Source organism: Clinocottus analis, unplaced genomic scaffold (assembly GCF_023055335.1).
Source record: "Clinocottus analis isolate CAN_PGR_092001 unplaced genomic scaffold, fCliAna1.0.p SCAF_17, whole genome shotgun sequence".
Lineage (NCBI taxonomy): Eukaryota > Metazoa > Chordata > Actinopteri > Perciformes > Cottidae > Clinocottus > Clinocottus analis.
Window position 1 is genome coordinate 5,924,459 of NW_027175898.1, and position 24,224 is coordinate 5,948,682.

Genomic DNA, 24,224 nt, shown 5'->3' on the forward strand with positions numbered 1-24,224 from the left:
TGAAACGTCATCACGTTACGTTTCTTTATATGGTCGCAAGAGGGCGGTGTTGTTATCCTGAACTTCTTTATTTACACGTCGTATATTTGTAGGTATGGGGGAATAAGGGAGGTAACAATATGCTGTGATTTGTTTTTAATAACAGGCTCACGTCCTGATATCATATGACTCATTGTGCAACAAGCTGGTGTTTCTGGGGAGAAACACCAAGAAGACAGCTTGAATAAAGACAATAATAGCAGCACTTGGGCAGCACTTGGATGGCTCTTACTGATAGCACTTTGTAGTTTGACTTTATTTGAGAAATTGTTCTGTCTTGATTCTTATTGTTCCTTGTTCGTACTTACGGTTGAATGCACTCATTGTAAGTCGCTTTGGATAAAAGCGTCAGCTAAATGACATGTAATGTAATGTAATTTAAAGATAATTTGCAAGCGTAAAGTAAATGTATAGTTAATGTACCAGCATGCTATGTCACTTCTGGTACTGAAGTTGAGGGTGCTGAATCGTTGTGGCTCTGAGCTTTGCAGCAGAGGCAGAGATATCTGACCGTAAGCATCTCGTGTCCAGAAACATCTTTACCTATCGGCCTTTTTAAATCCCACACCTCCAGTTTGGAATGCAGGCTCTCTGTTATATATGTAGTTTCAATAAGATATAGTTTGAAGCATTTAGGAAACACTCTATTTTATTAAAAAACTTCAGTATGCCCTTCGCTGCTGCTTATAGGTCTGATCATGGGTCACATCCCTTTTATTCATGTATCAAAACAATATCAATCCAATCTATGAAAGTCTTCTTCATGCACATATATATGAGATGCTTCAGCTGCATCCAGCTCCTACATGTGAGTCAGAGAGGTAACACAGCTATACATAGGAGGCTCTGTATCTGGTGGGGCAGCCTGGACTGGTGTAGAAGAATGCACTCACATACCTCCAGCTTTGAGATAACCTCACATATTATACTGCTCTTTTACCTCTGGTTCACTGTCCTCAACCTGAAGACCTGTATACATACACTTCCTAAATCATTACAAATGAACTAATGGTCTGACCATCTTTGGGAATCATGAACATGTTTGTATCATTCCTGCATAGTGGATAGCATTACCTCATAAGGTACACTGTACATCAAGGAAAATATATGGAAAAGTGGATGGCACAAATATGGACCTCCTCTTTGCAGACTCACGGCTCGGGAACCTCAGTGGCTGCTCCATGATGACTCTCTTGCTCACCATAACCCTACAAGGAGACAGCTGGGCCAATCAGCTGGGAGCACAGACACCACATGCCTCTCAGACGGCCAGATCCCACAGAGAGCCCGGCTGGCGTTACCATCAGCTGTTCCCAAGTCGAGGAAGCTCAGCGCACATACCAGGAACGTGGTTCACAGACATATGCAATGTTTTCATCTCCTTAACAAGACAGGAGTGGCGCTGTCCTGACTGGGTCATCATAGTGGGCCTTCTGAGAACATTTAAACCTCTTAGAGATATAAGATATGTGTCCCTGCCTGTTATAGAGTGGCACAGAAATCACAATCTTTTAACACTCATTAAAATAAGAATGAATGGAAGACATTCAAAGTGTCTTCTTTTATGATTGTAGGGCTGTAAATACATTATATATTATGTAACACACATAGAAATTGTTTTAAGGCATGAAGTTACATATTTCATGAAGTTCATGAGAGAAATTTTGATCCCAGAAATGCAGATTACTTTTCTATTTTACTTTTGAGAAAAGAAAGACATTCATCTTAATGTTGTTAATGAGGTTATAATAATATCCCATTAACAATCACTTTAGGTTAAAAATGTGTTATTCTCAACATACACTTCATTAAGACTTTGTCAGTCAAATGACTTCATTATAGAGAAGTCCCATCCATGTATGTGAAACACTTTCTTCTGGCTTGTTGATTTTTGCTGGCAGCTCTTATTTGGACTTTTGTGAACCCCCGGCCCCGCCCCTGGTCCCTAGACCCAGTCTGGGTCTTATTTAAGGGGCTCTTCCCACCCTCAGTCTTTGTCCCAGTGGAAGCATCCGCCTACCAGTGCACCTTGGTGAGTAACTTTACAACTTGTTTATCTTCGCTTTGGAGATCTGTGTATTTGTGTGATTAGTGTCATGAAGTCAATGTGCTGCGCTTTGAGCTGATGAGTCTTTTATCAACATACGGATGATGTGACTTTATGGCTTTCACATGTTTTACAGATGAAATGAAAAGGATGACTTCAGTTAAAACTGGAGTTGCTGGTTATGTTAGGTTGACTGACATGGGATATTGTAATTAACATCATTAGATGATGTGATTTTCCGGGACAAAGACACAACATGCTTGAGAAAGTTTCTGTGGAAAAGTATAGACAGAACTTGTGTAGTATCTGAAACATGTCTGATGGGACTTGGTTCAATGCACAAAGCTGTGGAGAAGTTGGCCGTATCCACTCATGCTCCAATGAATTAAGAGGCAGCTGGGCACGGAGCCATGTAGTAAAACAGAAGTGTCACAGTGTGCAGACAGATGAGTGCTGGCCTGGCTCTCAGACTCAGGCTCTCTCAAACCTGAAATAGCAGGAGATGCAAGTGTCACTTGTTTCACCCTGTTGAGCATAGTGTGGGTGCTGCGCTTAAAATAGATCGCAGGTTTCTCTGTTATGCCCCTTTTTGGTGCTACCTCAGCAGCTCTGAGATGTCACAGGAACAATCACGTCTGCAGTGATATGGTATCAGTAGTTGTACAGCAGTGTTGGGACCAATATAGCATCCAAAGGCATGTCTAATTAGCTCTCTATACATAGCACCCATTGAGGTGAGTTGCATTTGTGTATCAAAGTGATAATAACATTAGCAGTTATGAGAAGGTGTTGGCAGGTCTTCAAAGGCACACTGCATCACAGCTAATACATTAATCATACAAGTCTGGTCTAGTCACTTCAACACATAATCTGCCAATCCAGCAATAAAGTGCTTGTGATTGTTCAATTATAACAGCTATGTAATCTATGACAGGCGGTTTAGACAGCTGTTCCTGATTCTCATCCTAAACCTCCTTGTGTTTCTTCCCCACCCGTCAAATGTTAGACCACCCCAGTAAAGCCTAATCATGTGTGACGACGAAGAGACTACCGCCCTTGTGTGCGACAATGGCTCTGGCTTGGTCAAGGCTGGATTTGCCGGAGATGACGCTCCCCGTGCTGTCTTCCCCTCCATTGTTGGAAGGCCCCGCCACCAGGTAAGCTAAAACTAAACAAATCTTAAATAAATTACAGAAGTAGAAGTAGGAGCAGCTTCGTCCTATGTCTTATATTCCTTTCGTGCTTCTTCCCTCAGGGTGTGATGGTGGGTATGGGTCAGAAGGACAGCTACGTAGGTGATGAGGCCCAGAGCAAGAGGGGTATCCTGACCTTGAAGTACCCCATCGAGCATGGCATCATCACCAACTGGGATGATATGGAGAAGGTGTGTGTTGACAGTGACTCATTTACAACACGGCAGCTGACTGTCCGCCTCCTTAAGTATTGTCAGCCTGTCCGCCATCGTAAAAGCTGTTTATATAGAGGACCTGGTTGTTTATGTTCAGTCCTGTTGTTCCAGTCCTGACATCAGCTGTTATCTCTCCTCCCGCAGATCTGGCACCACACCTTTTACAATGAGCTGCGCGTGGCCCCTGAGGAGCACCCCACCCTGCTCACTGAGGCCCCCCTGAACCCCAAAGCCAACAGGGAGAAGATGACCCAGGTACTTTACAGTCACTACTCTATGCGCCGCTTTCACATATTTGCTCTCGGGTTAAGACAAACCTTTCGCATTCTGTTTGCTTTTTCTTGCAGATCATGTTTGAGACCTTCAACGTTCCCGCCATGTACGTGGCCATCCAGGCCGTCCTGTCCCTGTACGCCTCTGGCCGTACCACCGGTCAGTACACTGCAGCTTTTTACCCAATTTAGTCTGTAGTCAGTTACTCAATGAGCTAAAACAAGAGGTAAAATAAGTTGTGCTGCATGGGAGAAACTGTTGAGCATTTACATTCTGAGGCTGCCTGTCATCTGGATAGACTCCTGTCTCATTGTCAAGTAAAGGTGCTAAGCCGTCTCCAGCAGGGTGTGTGGCATGAGGTGTCAGCAGCATTGTTTAGTTTATGATGTGAGACATACTTGAAGAGGGCAGACCGTAACAGACATGCATAGCTCACTCCCTGTGGTCCTTTTCTGCTTGCCAAAGGTATTGTGCTGGACTCTGGTGATGGTGTGACCCATAATGTCCCCATCTATGAGGGTTACGCCCTGCCACACGCCATCATGCGTCTGGATCTGGCCGGCCGGGACCTGACTGACTACCTGATGAAGATCCTGACTGAGCGTGGCTACTCCTTTGTCACAACTGGTAGGTCTATGTCATCCTGGTTGATTTGTTTAATGAGAGAGATGTACAAGTGTTGTTTCTCAACAGTCAAACTTTCTGCTCCATATAGCTGAGCGTGAGATTGTGCGTGACATTAAGGAGAAGCTGTGCTACGTGGCTCTTGACTTTGAGAATGAGATGGCCACCGCCGCCTCCTCCTCTTCGCTGGAAAAGAGCTACGAGCTGCCCGACGGTCAGGTCATCACCATCGGAAACGAGCGTTTCCGATGCCCAGAGACCCTCTTCCAGCCTTCTTTCATTGGTGAGTAATTGGCTGCGTTGTTGGTTGTTGTTGATTGATCTAATATGCTGTATTTGGTCTTGAAGCTTATCTCTTTTGCTTGTCTTCCACCAGGTATGGAGTCTGCTGGCATCCATGAGACCGCCTACAACAGCATCATGAAATGTGACATTGACATCCGTAAGGACTTGTACGCCAACAATGTGCTGTCTGGTGGTACCACCATGTACCCTGGTATTGCTGACCGTATGCAGAAGGAGATTACAGCTCTGGCCCCAAGCACCATGAAGATTAAGGTGAGAGAACTGCAATTGTTTAACATCATCACGCTCAATTACAAAGCGAATTAAGACTCAATAAAACTTAAACGGTGTTTACTCCTTGCTTAGATTATCGCTCCACCTGAGAGGAAGTACTCCGTCTGGATCGGTGGCTCCATCCTGGCTTCCCTGTCCACCTTCCAGCAGATGTGGATCAGCAAGCAGGAGTACGATGAGGCCGGCCCCTCCATTGTCCACAGAAAGTGCTTCTAAACACACAACCAACCTCCTTCCGACCATGCATTTGTACCGTGTTGTCTCCTGTATATATATGTTCTATTGTAATAAAGATAAGCCCTTGTGAGAGTATCTCCTGTACTGTTCTTTGTTGCGACGATACAAATACACAAAATAATGAGTATAGTATAGTAAGATCTGTGAGCTCTCTGCATATACACCAAGGATGTGTCAATCCATCTTTTGTCATCTTTATGCCCACCTGAATGAGCAAAAGTGTACGAAAGCATGGATGATGTGATGCTTCCACCTAGTGGTTGAAGACAAAAGTGAACATTCACTTTTACTTGAGAACCAGAACAAATACTGTCATTCCTATACTATCCTTCTCATCTTAGTGTATTTCTATGTTTTAATGAAAATCATTGAATAATGGATTAATGTAGAAAGAAAGAAGTAAAGGGCTCTTGCCAAAAATGAGATCATCTAGCAGATGAGGTTACACTACAAGGATTTCTTAAAGCCAGGAAAGAGGATGTGATGCAGTCAGAGGGTGTTTTAGGTTTAACTTCTTGGGCAATACATAGTCGAGTTGATTATGCTCCTTAACCACTTTAAAGTATTGCACTTCATTATAAAATCAGAAAACCAAAAGACTTATTTTAAATAATAAAAGAATAAAAGTCTTACTTTTGGCTTATTTAAACATGAGTTGACTCTGAAGAAGCTTGAATTCCAAAACTACAAACAAAAAAAGATTTCATGAAACTGTATAAATGTTTGATTTAGGGTCATAATAATAATTTTCTCTCTAGTGTGGATGTGGACAGAGCTCCAGTCAAGTCGGTCATAGCAGGACACACGCACACACACACACACACACACACACACACACACACACACACACACACACACACACACACACACACACAGTGTAAGCAATTATGAATCAGCTGCTGTTTTGCCAGTGACGTGAGAAGAGTTTAATAAAACATCCAGTAGGTGGTGGTGTACACTGAAATGGAAATTACCCAGCTTTTACTACGAGGATAGAAGTAGTCTGACTGGTGAAGAGCAGCGCACAGCTAATTTACCGGCGTGAGCGTCCTTTACCCGGCTCCAGTAAAGGAAAAGCCAACTCTAATTATTAAATCAATATTTGCTTGAAAGGTAATAAGTTAAAGTTTTGTTTAACACCATTAAATCCGCTGAAAACGGGCGCTTAACTAAAGTACTTACGCCGGATTTGGACGGGCATTATTTGCGTGTCTCCGAGTCAACGCTGTGGCTTGGTCACGTGACACTGGTTGTGCAATATCCAAGTTGTTTATTTCTGAATAGACAAAGATAAATAGAACTCCATATTCTATTCTTTTGGGCCGCACGGTGGCTTAGTGGCTGGACACTAAGCCTGACATACATGAGGTTGCCTGTTCGAGTCCAACTCCCTCCGGGTAAGCGTGCATTGTGCTGTAAGTCTTCGACTCAACTTCAACTCTCGAGTTGTGGGTTGGTTGTGAGTTGTCAGTGAACCGCCCAAGTGTATGAGTGAGTTTGCATTGATCTCCTCGTGCGTGCGTGGGTTTCCTCTCATAGGGTTCCTCCCACAGGCCAAAACAATGCGGGTATAGAGGAGGGTAGAGGGTAAAGGGTAAAGTAGAAGGGCATAGGTCACATATATGCCGTACTGCATAGAATATGGCATATATCTCCCGTTAAAACCCTATTGCTTTTTTTCCCCTTGTTTTTTTTATTCATTTAAATACATTATTCTTTCGATATCCAGTTGCTCTTTTTTTCAATAATTGCACATATACAATTTCATAAATATATATATATATATATATATATATATATATATATATATATATATATATATATATATATATATATATATATATATATATATATATATATACATTTTAATTCATTTCAAATGTATATTTTCCTACGTGTTTTGCAAACAAGTGAACCAATATTTCATTCAACATTGCTTTGAGTTTGAAAGACAAACATTACATGTAAAACAACTACAGCCATGCTGGTGGTGAAGGTATCATATTTAATTAAAAAAAAATACTGGAAGAATATGGAATACAGAGCATATATATATATATATATATATATATATATATATATATATATATATATATATATATATATATATATATATATATATGTATATGTACACACACACACACACACACACACACACACACACACACACACACACACACACACACACACACACACACACAATGTCAATAACAAACGGCAAAATGCAGTCAAACCAACAAGCCAAGTTTAGAGAGATAAAAAAAAACACCAAATATAAATAAAGAAGAGGAGAAGCTTAGCTTTAGCTTATATTAATTGCGTTTTATCAACTCTAGGATGAATAACATAGGTCAACCGTTGGTCTTAGAAGAAGTTCTTGGGGAAAAATTATTAAGGAAATTGTTAAGCTAGCCAAACATTAACCCTTTGAGCATGTAAGAAACGTTTTGAATCAGCTGCTGTTTTTGCCAGTGACTGACATGACAGTTTAACTAAACATCCAGCAGGTTGTGGTGTGCACTCAAATGGAAATAGTTTGGAGTTGTTGAAGCGTGACGTCTTATTGTGAATGACATATCTTCGGTCCTAGGTGTGTTGACAGCATTGATGGTCATTCTCATAAATTGTCAATAACAGCCAGCAAGATACATTGAAATGTAGTCAAATCGCAACCGCGGGTCGAGAAAAAAGACAGACAGAAACAAAAGCATATAATTAAAAAAAAAAAAAAAAGAGTAATACAGTACATGCAGTTTAACTGTACCTGTATGTTAATAGCATTTAAAAGATGGGTTGAGTTTGATTTACAGAGTCAACCGGTTGACAAAATGCACCCTCCTCATTGAGCTAAAAATAAACTGCTCCGCCCGACGTTGCTGCCCTGGGTAATAAAACACACGCACCATAGAAGGTTTTTCGAACCGTTACCAGCCAATCACAACGCAGAGCGGAGGGAGTGCAGCCGTTTGAATGCTCTGCGGAAACAGTCAGACAGCCAACCGATCAGACGACAATGCAGCCATTTAGCTAACGAAATACACAGACATTTTGCATACAGAGGGCGGTTTAAACGAGAGAAGCTAAACGTAAATTGTAAGTCGTGTGACACCAATGAGCTTTTTTTGTTTGTTGTTTTTGTATGGGGTTTGTTTATGAGACCTGCTAACCCCGCTGGCTATCGAGCTAGCTGCATTGCAGCTAAAGCACGAAACTCCTAAATAGGTGCTGCGTTACTGAACGTCGTAAGCATCGCACTCTGAGTCTTACGGTCGGTAAACGGGTTTTGTTTGGGCTTGAGAAGTATAGAGCCGCGCGAGGATGACTTAACCTAGCTAGCTGTTTGGGGAAAGTTAGAAAGACAAAACAGATACAACTGCGGATGCCTGGTCCTGTCAGGAGCGAGTGAACGAGTTGTTGGGTTGGTCTTTTAAGAGTACGAGACAGCAGCGTGAAATGAAAGTCATGGAGAGGAATGTGATGCGTCTGGTGGCTGTGCAGCACCTCCGCGCAGCGCACGGGATCAAGACAAAAAACTGGAACAAATACAAAGCGGCCAGCTGTAAATCCACAGCCAGCTACTCGGTAAGTTTAACGGAGAAGCTGTGGCCAATTTAACGTGTGGCACAGTTCGACTTCAGTTTTATTTGCAGTTACTGTACTCTGAAACTTTGCACTTGACGATCCGTTGTGTTAGACTACGAGTCCTCAAGTTCACAGTATTAGCCTGGGGCACACTGATTATTTTTTTTTCTTAAGTTATTGAATGACATTAGCATACTACTAAAAGCCTCCCCCCACTCATGAGACCCGTTTGGTCACAGGCCGTTGTCGCCCATGTCAGTCAACATAGAGGCTTTGTTTGGCCTGTTCCCGAGGGTATTCACACATTTTTTTTTCCCAGTCACAGAAAGTCTAACATGACATATAATGGCAATTTCTTGTAAATCTCTCTTTCTGTCGTTCTTGTAAATAAGGCAGGATACATTACATCTAGAGGCTGTGCCATTCTTCATTTAATGGCAGGTAATTTAGTAACAAAGAAGGCCCTGTTTCTTGTGTACTTGTGATTGGCTCACAGGAGTCACAAGGGTTGTTGCAAGAAACTTTGCAACTGAACTTCTGCATTTGCAGGTAATGCCCAAGAATGTGATAACAGAAAAAAATGGCACAAACTTTAGCTTGAAAAAACACAAATGTGACATGTCCAAGAATGTGACATAAGTGATAGGCTTAACAGAGCGATTTATCAGCAGATTTGGCTTTTCCCTCATATTGTTTAGTCTTCCTGTTCAAAATCTGACATGGATGAGAAATGAGTTATTTTTAATTCTTTGATTGTTCCCTCAGACAAAGGTTTTTGGCGTTTCCCTGGAAAGTTTACCATATTATAATATGGAATGTGGGAGCGTGCCGAGGCAAGTGAATTTGCATATTTACGTTAGCTTGCGCCTACAGCTGGCAAGTTATTTCTTGTCCCGTCTTGTACATTTCTAATTATGAAATGCAATTGCCTTCTCAGCTTCCTGGTCGACGCATGTATGATGCTGCTGGCGCACGTCGACACAGAGGGCCTGTTCAGAAAATCTGGCTCCGTCCTTCGCCTGAAAGCTCTCAGAGTGAGTGATTGCTGAAGTCGACCTTGCATTCACTGAGGTGCCGTGACCCTGAAACAAGGCCAACACAGCAGAGTGTGGTTTTTTTCAGAGTGTGTTTTGTCTGTCCAGGCAAAACTGGATGCGGGTGAGGAATGCCTGTCTACCGCACTTCCCTGCGATGTAGCCGGTCTGGTGAAGCAGTTCTTCAGAGAGCTACCGGAGCCTGTGCTGCCCACTGAGCTGCAGGAGGCCTTTCTCAAGGCCCAGCAGCTCCCCGCTGAGGAGGATAGGACCTCTGCCACCATGCTGCTGACCTGTGTGCTACCTGACAGAAACCTCAGCATCCTCCGTCACTTTTTTGACTTCCTTCAAATTGTGTCTAAGAGGTGCCAGAATTTTCTTTTTTTTATTAGGACTGCTTTTACAGCTAACACCTCCCCCCCCTTTAAATATCTATATATATTTTTTTCATATACGTTATACTGCTTTTCTTCATTTCCTTTGCTTCATCACAGGAGTGCCGAGAATAAGATGGACAGCAGTAACTTGTCTGTAATCTTGGCTCCCAACATCCTTCATGCTGGAGACGGTACAGAGAAGATGAACGCCAACACTGAGAAGCGCCTCAAGCTACAGGCAGCCATATTACACTGCTTCATAGAGAACGCCAACAACTTTGGTAGGACTTGATGCATCCCACCTGCAGGTCATCTTTGTGTCACTCCAAAGCTTCTTCAGCACTAAATATGTTGCCGCTCTGTGTCACAGGTGTCTTACCACAGTTCCTTCTCGAGAAAGTTCCAGCCATGATGGGCTGTGAAGCCGGGGTTCTGTCCCCCGCTGATGGACTTGAGGAGCTGGATTTAAACTCTGGGATGAAAAAGAGACACAGACGCAGCTTTGGAGGTAAGGCTATATCAAAAGTGCAGTGTGCAAATATTATATATAGATATATTCCAGTTGAAGTGGTGCGACCACCCTGGAAATATTCAGAGACATTAAAACAAACTATTTAAGGAAAATTGAACAGTATCAGTAACTGCACACAAATCATTTCACTTTGAAGCAGGTTTAGTCACTAAATACTGTTTGTACGGTTGGCTTTGTCTCACATTTCAGATATGGTCAATGGTGCCCTGAATAAAATAAAAACTAATAGAACACCCACAAAGGCCACCCACTCAGACAGTCTTGGTAGGTACTGAGGTCAGATAAAGTCATGTTTCCTGTCATTTAGCATGATGCCACTGGAGTGATCCATCTGCTATGCACATAAAAACAATAATCTTTCTGCAAACTGATGCAAAGTTTCCTAGATAATAAACAATAAGTCAAGTGAATAATTTTAATTATGCTTTGCTTCAGATGATCTTTATTAGCTTTGGTTTTCTTCGCCCGTCTGATTTGCATGGATCATCCTCAACTTTCAGTCGAGACCTGCCGATTCTTGCTCTTGCTCTGCGTCGTCTTTTGCAATGTTTTCCAAATATAACACAAACAAATTGCATATAAAATACGAATGCAATACATTTGAAAATATTAATTCTTTTGTGATTTTATTTTTTCTGGCAGTCTTTTCCTCTGCAACTCCTATTATTGCAACCCCAACCTCGAAACGAAAACTTCCCTTGGAATCTGGTCAATCTTTTGGATTCTCAAACAAGAAACGTAGATCTGTCAAAAAGACTCTTGGGATAGAATTACTTCCCAATACTCTGTTCAGCGGGGCTTCCACTCCTGGATCAGGTATTGATCGATGATTGTTTGATCACATAGACATCAATTATTCTGCTATCTCGAAAGCTCATGGTTAAACGTACCACCTTTTTTATTTTTTCTTCCATCTAGCTTACAGTGCTTCGGGGGTCTTGGACTCTCCCCAAACTACCCTGTCGTCAGCAGGGAAGTCCAGAAGGCAGTCAGCGGTCTCAGCGCGGAGGAAGAGTCGACGACTTAGCAGCAGACATGCTGTGAACAGGTACGCTCCAGTTGTTCTTCTGAACATAGTTATGCTGTTTGTCTCTGAGGGATGATGACAGAAGTTAGCACCACATTCCACTTACAGTATGGAGCAGTCCAGAGATTCATCGTAAATGTGCAGAATAAAAAGGAGACAACACAATGCCTTTTTAATTGTGCGCTGCTCAGTTATGTGTTTTTTCCTTTGCCTTGCATTTGTCCTTAAAATATGAATTCAAAGAGATAAGAGTTGGTAAAACATTACCCTCAGAGCGAAGTGTTCCTAAGTTACACTGATAATGGTTTGAATGCTTATCTCTCTCCTTCAGGGTGGAATCTGGAAGAGCTGGATGCTTTTCACCAAAAGTCGACAAAAAAGAAGCACCACGCAAATCCCGGCGCTTGCGATTCAGCCTGGGGAGGAGCAGCAAGGAGGCTGTAAGTGTGGTTCCCTGACAGACTTCACATTCCACCTATCTGGTTCACAGATAGACTGTGGGTGGTGATCCGTGTTATTCAGGCATACACTGCAATTAACTGTATTAAAATCAAGTAACATTTGCACATGGGGTGTTTTTAATGGGGTAGTCTGTTGCACATTAGCACTTTTATTGTGTAGCATCCTAAGTTTACTTTCAGCGGCTAACACATTTAAACTAGTAATGCATGGTTTTTAAAAAGAATGTGGAAAATTTTGTAACATTGCTAATAAATAGTTTTCATACTCGTGTGGTACAAAGCCATAGCTTATGTCCTGTGATTTACTATGTCAGACACTCGGGTGAAATAAAGTTATTATATACTATAAGAACATATATAAAAAAATATGGTAACCTGTTTGGGGTGGCTGGTAAAGGTTTATGGTGCATAGCTTTCCAATGTTCTATAGTTATGTGTATTCCTGACTTAATAAAAAGTTGATGACCAACAAATCCAATATCTTGTTTCTTCTGAGTGAGTTCACTCATCCTGTGAAGAACTAACCACAACAATCATCAAATTAATATATTAATGGTACATTTTGGGTGACACCTGTGGGGTCCTTTTTTAACAAAATAATACACTAAAGCCTCTTCCTCCCTGAAGTTTCTTTCATCTTTCATTTCATGCTGGTGATAAAGGGATCTGAGTCCATTGGCTGGCGACTTGCCACTCAGGAGAGCACCACCAGTTTTCGTTTCACCAAAGAGACAGAGTTCAGTCCATCAGCTCTGCCTCGAAAAGCAGAACCCAAAAGTGAGTTTTGAATATTCTAGTGTAATGTTATGTGTTGTCTTTTGCGTTGTAACCCCACACACACACACACACTAATATCCCATGTTTTACAGGTGCCAAGTACATCAGCAAGTCTGAGGACAATTTGCTGACCCCCCATTGTGACTCGAGTGCCCTGTGGAGCAAGGAGACTCCTGTAGGAGCCCGGACTTTCGGCGGAGCGTCTTTCACAGACACCCCCATGAACATGGGCCTAAAGAGCAACTACATGTCTGAGCCAGCCATTGTTGTGTCGAAGCCCACAGCAGTGGTCAGCTTTCCCAAGAAGCTGTGTTGTGTTTCCAGCGCTGAGAGCCTGGAGAGCGCCGCCACTGAGGCCCAGAGCCAAACCAGTCCCACCCTTCTGACAATAAGGAAGGCCTTCACGGAGTCGGGCACTGACCTCCAGACTGTCATACATGATCCCTGCAACTCTATGGAGACTGACGCGGCAAAACCACCTGACGGCATCCCACTCCCTCCCCCCGGGACTCCCACAGTACGAGTTCTGTCTGTGGACACGGTGACCTCCAGCTTCTCAACTCGGCAGAGCCGTCTAGCTAACGAACAGAACATTACCTTTGGCCAGATTGAATTAGCCGCTCTATCGCCGTTGCACATTGACAGTGTCATTTTTGAGCCAGGTGTATACTGTACTGATAAACAACCTCGTTGGGCCGCTCCCATTAGTAGCAATAACAGCTCCATCGTGGGAGGCTGTGAAGCTGAGGTGGAGCAGGTGAACTGCAGCAGGTTGATTGACGCTCTGGACATCCAGAGTCCCGCTAACTTCAAACTGGGTGTCTCCTGTGGGCTGCAGTCCACTCCGTACAAGCTGGGCCTCGACCTCAGAGAGAAGTTCGGTACGCCGCCGAAGATCGGTTCCGTGGTCTGTGCACTACATGAAGAAAATGAATCTTCCCCGGAGAGTGACGCCAAAGTCCAAAACCAACCACCCCTCTCACCGCGCAGCGCCGAGACTGAAAAGCGCCGAGTGGCAGACCACATTCATCACTTCAACAAGCTCACCCTCCATTCACCCAGGGGCGCCATGGCCAAACGCATCCAATCGCCGCTCAAGTTCCAGCGCACCCCTGTGCGTCAGACCGTCCGCAGGATGAACTCTCTCCTGGGAGAGAGCAGGAGACCCTCCAGAAATGCAGAGCTCGCCATCGGCCAGAGCGGCCCGGTGGTGAAGGCCGTGAGCCTGGAGAGCGGGCTCTCGCCTCACCCGCAGCTTCGGCCCTACCAGGGAGAGGCACAGCCGGCACTGTCCGACAGCATCTGTCCCAAGAAGAAACCCCCTCCCGTCCCTCCCAGAAAGCCAAGCACCCTGGCCCGTAAGCCCAAGGTCGCTACGCTGGCCGACGTGACCAACAAGGTGCAACTAAAGACCAAAGTGGACGGTTGTGTCATTTATCCACCGGGAGCTCAGAAGCCTCTCTCGCAGCAGATAGTTGAGAAGGACATGAACCATTACAGAGGTTCCCCTCGAAACCCGCTCAACCACAAACTGCTGTCTGCCACCAAGCCTGTAGATTTATAGTTTCAAGTCTTTTTGCTTTTTATGTTTCCTCCCCTCTATGCAGGGTCTGTCTGGTGAGGACTTTTCTATTGAACTTTCCCTCTTTTTATATTATCCATAATTTCAGGGCTTTTAATTTATTTTGAGCTACAGTTTGTGTTGTGTTGCGGTTGTACTGGGATATTTTCATATGCCTTAAGTGTTTTACTCCAGTAAAACCAGAGTAGGAGTTGAGCATGGACACATATCAGCCTACGGGTGTTATGGTGCGTAGTGTTTAGACTGTAGTGTGCAGGATTATGTGAGATGGAATGACTGGAAAGTTTAGAAATATCATGTCCTTTTTTATTTATGCATTTTATATCTAATCATTAGTTAGGTGTCTTTAAAAAAAAAAAATGTTTACAGAAGTTGAAGCTGTTTCATAATTACATAATATTTTCTTACTGGCTCTCTGATGAACGGAAGAGAAAATGCACCTTTTTGTTGGATTTTAGAAAGAAAAAAAGCCAAGCAGTATTGATTACATTGTCTGTCAATCACAGTCCTTTAATTTCCAAACCAGCCTCCAGTAAATCTGCTTAACCATGTGAACTGCTTCAGACAAATAAACTCAAACGGCATTTTCTATACTTTCTCTCTTCAGTGGAATTCTTCTGGTTTGCATACACGTGCAGTATTTGTTGAAGCCACAAGGGGGCGCAAGACAACCACTGACATGGTGGCAACTACACTCTTGTTCAAATACATAGTGTTTTCAATTTGGTCCTGGTATATTTGAAAAGTTACCATGTGCCTCTGGAGAATGTAAAAAATAAATGTCATGTCTGCTCATCTGAAACAGGCATTTTGCCCAATGAATCTTAAGAGCAGTGAAGGGGTGAAAGGTGAGAATCCTTTAAGATATATTATCCACAGCCCATTGGGCGAGGCGCACATGGAGCACGTACAGAAGGATGGATGGGATTTGGATAAATGTCGGCTTTAAAAGCGTCACTGGAGCAGCTTGTTATTAACATCGGTGACGGGAGTGCATCGTGTCGTGACTCCACTCGGCGGTTGGGATGCGACCATGTGGTCAGCAGATGACCTGTTTGCTTTCTCAAGCAACATGCAATGTATCAGAAACCTAAACAGAAAACCCAGGAACGTACAGTGAGTGTTATTCATTTTCAATATTCTAAATCTAAATCAACAACCCTCCGCATGCGGCCTGGAGTTTATTTCCAGAGTCCCATTAAGGCTGAAAATGAGACTTTACAGAGTTAACTCATTGTTCTGTTTTTAAACTGCAGCTATAAGCGTTACGTCATTACTTTTGAATGTCCAGGATGTGAACGATCCTCCATGCTGCTTGTCCTACCGCAGGAAGACACCTGATTGTCTTTTTAGAGTTCTATTTATAGTTCAAGCAAGACTAATGGACCATTAACCTTTTGGAAATACCTACAGGGTGATGTACCGAGATAAAGACATCAACCACTTTCGAATATTTGTAACTAAACTGGTGGAGTATTAGGGCAAGCATTAAGCAACATATCACACGCAATTGTTTGTCCGAAACAAAGAATATTCCCGTTTCACAACCTGGCAACCCAGCAGCTGCTCTTGATGAAGGGGTTTAACTGATGTATAAAGCATTAGTTATGTAATCCATAACCAAAAAAAAAAAAGATTATATAAAAAAATTACAAATTATTGTTTTATAATTTTTCACCAGAGCTACTAAAGGCATTCACTTGTCATTTTAGTTTGGGCATGCGTAAATAAACCTGTATTGTGGAACCGTTGACTAAAGCCTATGTACCATGTACTAGTACCACATGCTGTACACACTATACTGCGTTCCAGAAATGTCCAATCTTCTGTTTCGAAGCAGATGTTTTATTTATTTTGTATTTTTTTTGGAGAGTGTGGGGGCTCAACTTCTGTAACCAGCAGTCTGTATGCAGCGGTCTGTAACCAGCAGTCTGTATCCAGCGGTCTGTATCCAACAGTCTGTATCCAACAGTCTGTATGCAGCAGTCTGTATGCAGCGGTCTGTATGCAACGGTCTGTATCTAGCGGTCTGTATCCAGCGGTCTGTATCCAGCAGTCTGTATTCAGCGGTCTGTATCCAGCAGTCTGTATCCAACAGTCTGTATCGAGTTTACGGCGACATCCCAAAGCTGTCTGTGCGGATAATTCACAGGTGTGTTGAAATGTGAGTCAACCTTTCTAATTGATTGAATCCTTAGATTGCACCACGTTCATAGTTTCCGAGAGGAATGTAAACCCCTCCTTTCGGTTTTAAAGTGTTTAACATATTGCTTAATATCAACATGTTCATTTTAATAAAAAATACATCAACAGTTTTACTTTTTCCATGTGCGCATAAAGTTCAGGCCTGTCCGCTCTCAGCTTGTTTCGCCCCCCTCCTACTCCCTTCTTCTTCTCCCTCTTCCTCCTCCCCTACCTCCTCCTCCTCCTCCTCCCTGCTTGCCTGCCTTCGCTGTTCCTCGGTTGTCTGTTTTCTTGAAGTGGGTTCAGGGAAGTGTTGAGGGGGCGGATAGTTTTGATTTTCTCCACATCGTGCTTAGCCAATAATGTTGAGGGAACTGTTGTGCACATCTCAGCTGGCAGACATTTAAAAGGGAGACAGTCCGGCGCTGGAGCAATTTGTATTAAACCCCCTGGCCCCTGTGTCTGTCTATGGAGCGGTTAGTCTCCCACCCATCCACAGCCCCACCAGCGCACAGTCCACAGCAGTAGGTGCCGAGCACTCAGAAGGAGCCGTAGAGGGCGGACAGGATCACATCAACGCACGTTCAGCAGCGGAGGCGCAAACAGGTGAGTGAATTTGATCGTAACATCCTCACACATCGTCTTCCGCCACGTTTGAACTGTATTTGGGCTATGGCAACTATATATATATATATATATATATATATATATATATATATATATATATACAACTTACCACGCTGCACGCTGGTGTTGACGTACGTGGATGCTTTATTCAATAACAAGGTCGTTTGAGTGTTTTTGCTTTGGCTAAATGTTATTCCATTGCACGAGACATGACCTGATAATTAAGGAACAGAAGATGCATTGTATTCCTCACTCTGAGGTTTAGACTGATGATCAAATAAACAGCTACTTTGGTCTTAAAATACAGTGTTGTCTTGCAAGGGTTTAAAAAAAAAGAGAAAAAAAAGCAAGTTGTCTGGGTGCGTTTTTACGCAGCGTAAAAGCTTTGACAGCTGTGCGTAACGCGCCCTGAGTTGAAACGGCATTGATGATGAATGACTTTCTTCCTCTTCCCAAGGATGGCCAGCTCCACGCGTATCTTCTGCAGTATGGTTTTCATCATGGGGCTGCTCTCCTCTCCCGTGGATTCCAAAAGAAACCGAGGTTCACAAGGCGCCATTCCTCATCCTGACAAAACCAACCCAAACGAATCGGAGCAGCAACCGCAACCTCCGCAGGCGGGCTCCGCGTCCCGGCAGAGGCAGGGATCATCCTCACCGGCCGACGAGGTGCTGGAGTCCAGCCAGGAAGCCTTACATGTGACGGAGCGCCAGTATTTGAAACGGGACTGGTGCAAGACGCAGCCGCTGAAGCAGACCATCCACGAGGAGGGCTGCGTCAGCCGCACCATCATCAACCGCTTTTGTTACGGACAGTGCAACTCCTTCTACATCCCCAGGCACATTCGCAGGGAGGAGGGTGCCTTCCAGTCCTGTTCGTTTTGCAAGCCGAAGCGGTTTACCACCATGACTTTTACTTTGAACTGCCCGGACCAGCAGCCACCCACCAAGAAGAAGCGCATCCAGCGCGTCAAACAGTGCCGCTGCATATCCATAGACCTGGACTAAAGAAATGTGTTGTGTGTGCTTTTCTCATTCTTATTAATCGCGGACCGGATTGTCACACAGCCACGAACACGTGCCTGTCTCCATCTAGAAGGAATCGTCCGGGAAGGCCTCTTCCATGGAGGCTACAACGGCTTCTTCCGGCACAACGTGTGAACAAATATGGACTGGCAATTTATAAACCGACGATGAACTGCAACGAACATTTTTGCTCCTCACCAGTTAGCCAAGTTTGAAAACAAGCATCACTGCACGGGAACGCGGACTTGGCATGGGCACGTTTTACGCACGGCTTCCTCACCCCGAGAGGACTGCATAGCTCCGTTTTATTTAATACACCGAGACGCTTATTGTGACAAGAAAACACTCTTGTCCAATTTTGTATTTTTGTGTGCATATATGATTGTTGAACTGGATGTTTCCACTGTGTGGACTGTGTTGGATGAGTGGCGAGATTTGTAAATGGACAATTTGATTTTTATTTCGACGTTTCAAGAATCTTTCACCGTTAATTGATTTCTGTGAATTTCGATTTTGTTTAGTTTGTTTTAAAGTGGGGTGCCTACTCGGTTCTAGAGACACAAAGCTTTTTTTTTTTGTTAGTTCACAAAACGGACAATGTACAGCGATTTAAATAGTTGTGAAATGTACAGCCATCTTTGATGTAACTGGTTTGTATATCCCGTAGACTAAATTATCCCTGAAAACATCAATAAACGGATGTAGAAATATTGTGCATATCATCTGTGACTGTACACCTGATAAAAATGAGGAAGGTGTGGTAAACACGGTTTAATTCTTCCCTCATCATCCGCTGCATGGAGCAGCTGCGTGAGACGGTCGCACTCAGACCTTGGAACACATTTCATCGTTAAAGTAGTTTTATGAGAAGAGATGCGGGAACAAAATATGCTCCAATTATCCCTTGAAATGATCTCAAACGTCACTATATTGTGTTACATGGCTCGCAGATCTAACGGAGGGTTGAGAAGGGGCACGAGGTCTTCTAGCGACAATTATGAGGGGATTGTCTGCGTAAGGTCCACCGAGCCAATGCTTTGACAAATACGTCATTTGTTTATTTTTAATTTGAGTAAAACATGTTCTTCAGCCATCCATAGTGAAGACCCCCCCTCAAAATATATATTCTACAGATGTAAATCTGGCTGAGAACAGTGAGACATTAACATTTTTCATCAGGATGAATCAGTGGCTTTCTGGTCATTGATTGATGAACATATCTCCCCATGAAGTGCATTTTGAATGAGGTTTTTAAAATGACTGCAAATATTTTAATCCAGGTCCTGAACTTGGTGACAGACTGAATGTTGGTCCTGTTGTGCTACAACACTGAAATGTCCGTCTCGTTCCTAGAACAACGTTCCAGTCATAAGACCAATTCCCTATGTTAACACTGCTAATCACTTCATTTTACAAGTCTACCAGGAACAAGAGGATTGATTCAATGACTTCATTCTGACCCAGTTAGCTAAAAGTAATCAAAACCACTTTGATGACTCGGGTTTCTTACAGAAATATAACATTTACCTGGTGCACTGCCAGGCGTCTGAAAGCCGGCCGAATGCAAGTGTTGACAGAAGAACATTTTGAGATATTTGTTCAGCATCCAGTAGTTTATTCTTGAAATTTAAAACAATTCCATAAAATTACAGAGCACCTATACGAGAGCTACTGAGGGCCACATGAACCAACACACAGAGGCTGCAGCAGTTTCTGCTCTTTGCTTGTCAAACCCTCTGAATAAAACAGTGGATGAAATATCTATAGATTCTTGTTTTACAAAATAAATTGCACATGTGAAAGACTTGGGAGGGTAAAAAAAGTAATTCAAGGTGCAGTTTTAAGTATACTCTGTAAATGGAAGTCTGTCTGAGGTAAAACAACTCACATGGCTTCAGGTGATATGCTTAAATGTTCTAAAACCCCGAAATACAACCCTCATCTCGCCAATCCCAAACTTAAAAGTATAGGCAGTCTTCTTTCTAAGCTAATTACTCGACTTCCACATCTCACAGACACTGTAAATCAGCAAACACGTCATATCCATGTGAAAATATATCTTTTATCTGACTGACCAGGTAGCTTCTCAGTCAATTAAACTCATACAAAAACACCTTCAAAAGGGGCCAAAGCGGATGCTTTTTGGCAGAAAATAAATCATTCTTTACATAAATAGACTTTTCTGGAGCCTGGTTACATTTTACATTTGCAAAAATAAAACATACACTTTAATAAACCATACAAATAAATCAAATAGGGTTTTTATCATGACGCAATACAATTCCTAAATATTCTGAGGACCATACTGTTGCATAGGAAAAGAGGTGCAAAAAGATGCAAGAAAAAATGCACGCAGTGGGCATAACGGGGGAGTGTGGCTTATAGCGGCGACGACATACAGCTACTGCAAGCAGCAAAGTGCTTAAAGGAGCGCTGGACACCACGTGAAGAGGATTAGCAATTTAGCAAAGCGTATATATTTCATATTGAAGGTGGGAGCAAATGCACGGCCAAAACGTGTTCTGTTCTTTGGATGATTTGAAGTTTAAGAGCGTGTGTGTGTGTGTATGTGTGTGTGTATGCATGTGTCTGAGGCTCGCTGCCAGGTTCTGCCCTTCTCTGGCCGTCACCCAGGAGAGGTCAGTCTGGTGCAGTGCTACACAATACAATACAGCGCACGCGCATTTAATACACAACATGTCTCAATCTGCACGTGAAGCCCGGCGCAGATCATCCATCATACTTCTCGACGCTGCTCGGTCCCGGCCGATCCTACAGCATGACATATTTACAAGACTTTTAATGAGCCGTGGCGAATGAAAAGCTATTCGCTACAGCAAAGAACACCAGCAACTGCTTTTTTTTTTTCTTCTTTTTTTTTTTTTTTTTTTACCACTTCCAGAGAGAGATTTGTTTTGCAAACAGGGATTTTCCTCTTCAGGCTGCAACAACTTCTTGACACTTTTAATGTGCAGGAGCATTATCACTGCTGTCTCACGTCTACAGCTCTGAAAGGAATGGGATTCTCAGCTCTTGAATAGATCCAGAAGGAACCTCTTGGATGCGTCAGCTGTGGTGAATCCCACTGACCCCTTGAGACCTTTCACAAGCTGGGCACTCAGAGGTCGCGCCCCGCCGGATGAACGAGATCAACCTTTGGCCTTTAAGACTCCAATCACTTTGGCTGCGTCAGCCGTGCATCCTCGCTGCGGGCCCAGCTTCTATCTGGATGGGAGGGTGTGAGGAGGTGCAGAGGGGCGGCAGTGGGAGTAGTACGAGTCCGCAGAGGTTTTACTGTGAGTCCTGTTGTTGAGGCAGGTGGTCAAAGCAGGAGGGATGAGGCCTGCACACGTTCTGATCCGCGATGCTCCCTCACTTCTTCACTCAGCTGGAAGACACGCTGGCTTCCTTCTGCCGCAGCCTCTCTTTCTGTTGGCAAGAACCGAACACAAAGAAGAACTGGTGGTGTATCTATTTCAGTGCAGACACAAGAAAGAGCTTTGAGGAAATGCCATCTCTCTGCTGTACGGGGAGCAGTTCTTACCAGACTGTTGGCATTGATCTTCTTGGTTTCGACTCGCTTCTCCGCTGTGATCTTCTTGATGTTTTCTTGAGCTTCCTTTAACCTAAAGAATAACAAAATCCACAAGGAGTTGATGTGTGCAGACCCTTTTAAAACCAGAAACACACACACTTATGGCTGTGGAACTAAATCATGAGAACTTGCGAAAACAATATAAAGTCAGAAGCCTCTCATCACTGTGTCTTTGTAAAGTTGTCTGTGAGGGCAAGACATTTAAGTATCTCACTGGGCCCCCTGTCACACACACACGCATGCACACACACACACGCACACTCTTGCGGTCAGTGAAAGCCCTCTAAGTGAGAAGCCGTAGAGAATGACAGTGGGCTGATGAGATAATGAGGCAGCCTTTAAAAAACACTTGGCTTTTATGACTGTACAAACAGTTAATTGTACATAAGCACAATCAGCTGTGAGTAGCGCGAGACACAATTACCAAGTCGAAAATAAAGAGAGAGCGCACGGATCCACGGCTGGAGGACGCTAAATATCTCGCTATGACAACCTCCAAGCGCGAAGAGCGGCGAAGCCGGCGCACGACGCTTGAAATGACGGCGCGGTAACGAGCGGCTTCGCCCCTGTGCAGTCGTCTCCACACATGTCCAGCATCATTACAGTGTTTATCAGTTCTCCCAAACGTTTGCTAGTAAAGCCAGGCGGCCGCCAGGAGGGTCTGCTGTCCCCCCCGACGCGACGCCTCAGGTCAGAGGAAACATCATAAATTCAGGCCCCAGTCCTTCAGACAGAAGGCCGAGGCCTCCGCTCTACCGCGTCGCCTCCTCTTTGATAACCTCGCTCTCTGCTATAAGTAAGCATCTGCACATCACCCTTGTACAATTAGTGCCAATTTGACATTCTGTCTCGAGGTCGTTAAGCACCCATCAGAAGGTGACGGGGACAAGAAGTCTGACCCCAGGATGAAATGGTTCAGGCTTAGTTTGGAAGCCGAGGTTGTGCACTGCAGATATTTCACACCAGGCTTTACAGAGGATATGAGTCAGCATCTTTTATGAGGGGAACTCCAGTCATTCAGCATGGCTCTTCATTAAATTGGAAGACCATGGGCAGATACAAAAATGTATTTCCGCAGAGGAGGCAGAGATATTCCACCTTTTAGTCCTGAGGATGTTAATGCCCAAAGTTGTAAGACTTACTGTTGTAAAAATTCCAGAGATCTGAGATAACTAATGATTTCATTCCAGATTTTGAAAGCTCCCAGGAAACCTTTCACAGGTTGACAGTCCTTCTCCTGATTAGTGTACTAATCTACATGTGTTTTTGACAGAGAAACAAAGAAATAGAGCAACACTACCACAATCCAACCCACCTCTCCTTGGAGATTTTCTTGTTTTGTCGTGTCCAGCTGTTCTTGAAGTCATTGCAAAATTCGTACCAAATCATAAAAATGAGATTCGGGGACACTTCTTTCTCCCCGGACTTTGGCTTGACCCCGAGGTAGTTCACCGTGTCCTGGAAACTGTATTAGAAAACAGAACACAGGAAAAAATACTTATAAACAAATCAGACAAAAAAGGATAGTGAGGTCAAAAAGCACAAGGAAGCGGAGGTGTATGAACGCAAAAAAAAAACCAAACGGACAAAATAGGTCCACTCCAGACACAACACACTGGGAAAAATATGGATGTGAAGTGAGACAGAGAGGCGAGAAACAGCGGTGGAAGGAGAGTGTCCACCCTGCTGGGTCACGGGGGAGAGCCAGTAGCGGCGGCTCCATTATCACATTGACCTCCACAACCTGCAGGGGAAGACTGCCAGAGGAGACGGAGACAGCCAAGAACAGGCTGCTGCTGGCACAGCAACACACACACACACACACACACACACACACGCACACACACACGCACACACACACGCACACACACACGCACAGGAGCCAATCAAAGATGTGAATATGATATGACGAATGCAGACGTGAGCTCACTCACAAAATGAACACACAGAGACGCATCAGACCTTTGTGAATAAGCAGATTGTGGATTTTCTGTTCACTGGGACTGTCGCGCGGCTCCGCAGCCTCGTTCAGTTGTAACCAAAGCTGAACTCGTTGCAAGGCTCCCGGCGGCACACGCGGGGCATGAAGAGGAGCCTGCTGCTCCCTAACCCAAACATGAAAGATATTCTCTAGCTGTGCCTGTCAAAGGCTTTGATAGAAGGGGGCTATGATTCAAAAGGATGCTCCCTGTCCCATTGACACCCAGATAGGCT

General features: G+C 43.8%; 4 protein-coding genes across 6 annotated transcripts in view; 3 read left to right on the forward strand and 1 right to left on the reverse strand.

Annotated features, from left to right (window-relative positions):
* Nucleotides 1-2,036: 2,036 nt before the first annotated feature.
* LOC137787732 (actin, alpha cardiac muscle-like) lies at nucleotides 2,037-5,282 on the forward strand. Its single transcript, XM_068580447.1, has 9 exons — nucleotides 2,037-2,071; nucleotides 3,093-3,243; nucleotides 3,342-3,470; nucleotides 3,639-3,749; nucleotides 3,842-3,926; nucleotides 4,233-4,394; nucleotides 4,483-4,674; nucleotides 4,768-4,949; nucleotides 5,043-5,282. Exons 2-9 carry the CDS (start codon nucleotides 3,115-3,117, stop codon nucleotides 5,184-5,186), a joined length of 1,134 nt encoding a protein of 377 aa, XP_068436548.1. The 5' UTR covers nucleotides 2,037-2,071; nucleotides 3,093-3,114; the 3' UTR covers nucleotides 5,187-5,282.
* Nucleotides 5,283-8,185: 2,903 nt separating this feature from the next.
* On the forward strand, nucleotides 8,186-15,156 carry arhgap11a (Rho GTPase activating protein 11A). 2 transcript variants are annotated; one of them, XM_068581124.1, is made up of 12 exons: nucleotides 8,186-8,789; nucleotides 9,555-9,622; nucleotides 9,727-9,823; nucleotides 9,932-10,188; nucleotides 10,318-10,481; nucleotides 10,571-10,708; nucleotides 10,922-10,996; nucleotides 11,375-11,548; nucleotides 11,651-11,780; nucleotides 12,091-12,199; nucleotides 12,883-12,997; nucleotides 13,090-15,156. In XM_068581124.1, the coding sequence occupies exons 1-12, from the start codon at nucleotides 8,661-8,663 to the stop codon at nucleotides 14,559-14,561; spliced, it is 2,928 nt and encodes a 975-aa protein (XP_068437225.1). In that variant the 5' UTR covers nucleotides 8,186-8,660; the 3' UTR covers nucleotides 14,562-15,156. The 2 variants fall into 2 exon arrangements, with proteins under 2 accessions (XP_068437225.1, XP_068437226.1); XM_068581125.1 differs by lacking the exon at nucleotides 10,922-10,996.
* Nucleotides 15,157-16,717: 1,561 nt separating this feature from the next.
* Nucleotides 16,718-19,004, forward strand: grem1b (gremlin 1b). The gene is made up of 3 exons (XM_068580732.1): nucleotides 16,718-16,731; nucleotides 17,156-17,369; nucleotides 17,848-19,004. The coding sequence occupies exon 3, from the start codon at nucleotides 17,849-17,851 to the stop codon at nucleotides 18,395-18,397; it is 549 nt and encodes a 182-aa protein (XP_068436833.1). The 5' UTR covers nucleotides 16,718-16,731; nucleotides 17,156-17,369; nucleotide 17,848; the 3' UTR covers nucleotides 18,398-19,004.
* Nucleotides 19,005-20,032: 1,028 nt separating this feature from the next.
* Nucleotides 20,033-24,224, reverse strand: part of LOC137787718 (formin-like) — a 48,877-nt gene continuing 44,685 nt past the window's right edge. For both annotated transcript variants that reach the window (XM_068580421.1, XM_068580420.1), the window contains 3 exons: nucleotides 23,326-23,475; nucleotides 21,960-22,041; nucleotides 20,033-21,844 (listed from right to left, as the gene is read on the reverse strand). In XM_068580421.1, the coding sequence (XP_068436522.1) occupies nucleotides 21,800-21,844; nucleotides 21,960-22,041; nucleotides 23,326-23,475 (277 nt within the window). In that variant the 3' untranslated portion in view covers nucleotides 20,033-21,799. The remainder of the gene's footprint in view (nucleotides 21,845-21,959; nucleotides 22,042-23,325; nucleotides 23,476-24,224) is intronic.

Bases quoted from the DNA above. Each gene is read 5' to 3' on its own strand.
- LOC137787732 (XM_068580447.1), top strand. From the start codon at position 3,115: ATGTGTGACGACGAAGAGACTACCGCCCTTGTGTGCGACAATGGCTCT. The intron at 3,244-3,341 runs GTAAGCTAAAAC...TTCTTCCCTCAG, and splicing joins TTGGAAGGCCCCGCCACCAG to GGTGTGATGGTGGGTATGGG. The intron at 3,471-3,638 runs GTGTGTGTTGAC...CTCCTCCCGCAG, and splicing joins ACTGGGATGATATGGAGAAG to ATCTGGCACCACACCTTTTA.
- arhgap11a (XM_068581124.1), top strand. From the start codon at position 8,661: ATGAAAGTCATGGAGAGGAATGTGATGCGTCTGGTGGCTGTGCAGCAC. The intron at 8,790-9,554 runs GTAAGTTTAACG...TTGTTCCCTCAG, and splicing joins AATCCACAGCCAGCTACTCG to ACAAAGGTTTTTGGCGTTTC. The intron at 10,709-10,921 runs GTAAGGCTATAT...CTCACATTTCAG, and splicing joins ACACAGACGCAGCTTTGGAG to ATATGGTCAATGGTGCCCTG.
- grem1b (XM_068580732.1), top strand. From the start codon at position 17,849: ATGGCCAGCTCCACGCGTATCTTCTGCAGTATGGTTTTCATCATGGGG.